We start from the raw sequence: 1647 nt of genomic DNA on the forward strand, positions 1-1647 counted from the left end.
CCACGGGAGTAAAAAAAAACTGTCAACTTGACCTTGACATTGCTGTGGACCTGCCATGCTTTTTTTGGCCTCAAGGATTGTCCCCGAAAGCCTGCTGAATCTTGCGAATGGTTTCCGCTTGGGTATTGTCAAGCTTTTGGCAAAATTTGATGCAATATCACTGCTCACATTGTTCAGTCATTTTCCAAATTTGGAATCCGACGAGCGCTCACTACACATTCTCACTCATAGGCCAACTGCCAGCAACTGACGCTTCCTGCAAGCAAGAAAAAATTCAGGACTGTGCATGACTGTCCCCTCCACAACTTCACCGAAAGAGACCTCCCGTGCATCATTGGTTTACGTGGGAAAAATAAAGGTCCGATACTTTTTGAACACCCCTTGTATACAATAGTTTATATTTTATTTGAAAAATTATATAAAATTTAATTTAATTTAATTTGATACAATTCACTCTTTCCAATTAAAATATTCTTAAAAATTATCTTAAAAAGTTCAAGAATAAAAATATTATCAGCAAGCACGAACAAATCTTAAGTTAAACTATAAGCATTTTATTAATATATGAAAGTGTATGAAAGTAGATATGAGACGACTAGACACAGAAGGCCAAACATAGACAAAACCAAGAACAAGAATCTAAATGAAAGTTAATTTTATGACTGTTCCTGATTTCACAATTCTTAATTAATAAACTATAATACATAAATTATCAAGATTAAAATTGAAACATTGTATTTGAGACATAACATCTAAAAGATTTTAATAGAATTTCCGAGAGAGAGAGAGAGAGAGAGAGAGAATATCTTGTTTCTTTAGACAGATTTTAGGAAATTAGATTTGAGAAGGTTACAGATGACCAGAGAACTGGAGTGAAGTTAAGAAGCTAACAAATAAAACAGCAATCAAATTAAGAAAGAAAAATTATAATTTCTAAGAGAATAATTTTTGTTCTATATTTTTCTTTTCAATATTTAAAAACATCAGGCTAATTTTTTACAGGTGCTTTTTCTACTTACAGGTGGTCCTGGTGGTCCTTCTCTACCACGTTCACCTCTTGGTCCAGGTGGACCCTAATATTTTTATTATTCATCTTTAATCAAGACATAGAAATGACTGCCAGAATTCTGCCTCCTAAAAATGATTTTCAGCCTTCAGGTAAATATAAACATTTGCAAAGTAAGCCAAGTGTCAAGAACTTACTTTTTTCTCAACAAAACTTTACAAAAATGATCTTGTATGAAATTATTTTGTAAAAGATATTTCTGCTTATATGTTATTTTCATTTTACAATATGTTAAATAAAATTTTAACTAATGTATTTTTCCCAAAAAAAAAGGTCCTAACCTTTACAGGAATTACTAAATTCAATTCAAAAATTAATTTAATTTAAAATTATAAACTAATTTTTAAATTTACTAGCTAGCTATTTTTCATTAATTTAATTTTAATTGCTTGAAATAAGAAATTAAAACTAAAGAATAGTAGTTAACTAGTTTATAATTTTAAATTAATTATTAAATTCCTTTTATAAAATCTTATAAATTACATTACAACAATATTTATACTACAGATTATAATAAACATTTAATTAAATATATTTGTATAAATATTATACAGCTTCAAAACAAAAAGTTAAAATAATTT

At 28.5% G+C, this 1647-nt stretch overlaps 1 protein-coding gene across 1 annotated transcript in view; it reads right to left on the reverse strand.

Moving 5' to 3' along the window:
• Positions 1–1647, reverse strand: part of LOC111632038 (collagen alpha-1(I) chain-like) — a 126150-nt gene that overhangs the window by 72248 nt on the left and 52255 nt on the right. Inside the window, exon 12 of the mRNA XM_023376394.1 lies at positions 1020–1073. Coding sequence (XP_023232162.1) covers positions 1020–1073 — 54 coding nt within the window. The remainder of the gene's footprint in view (positions 1–1019; positions 1074–1647) is intronic.

This window comes from Centruroides sculpturatus, unplaced genomic scaffold (genome assembly GCF_000671375.1).
Source record: "Centruroides sculpturatus isolate CEXI.00-Female unplaced genomic scaffold, Cexi_2.0 scaffold604, whole genome shotgun sequence".
Taxonomy (NCBI): Eukaryota; Metazoa; Arthropoda; class Arachnida; order Scorpiones; family Buthidae; genus Centruroides; species Centruroides sculpturatus.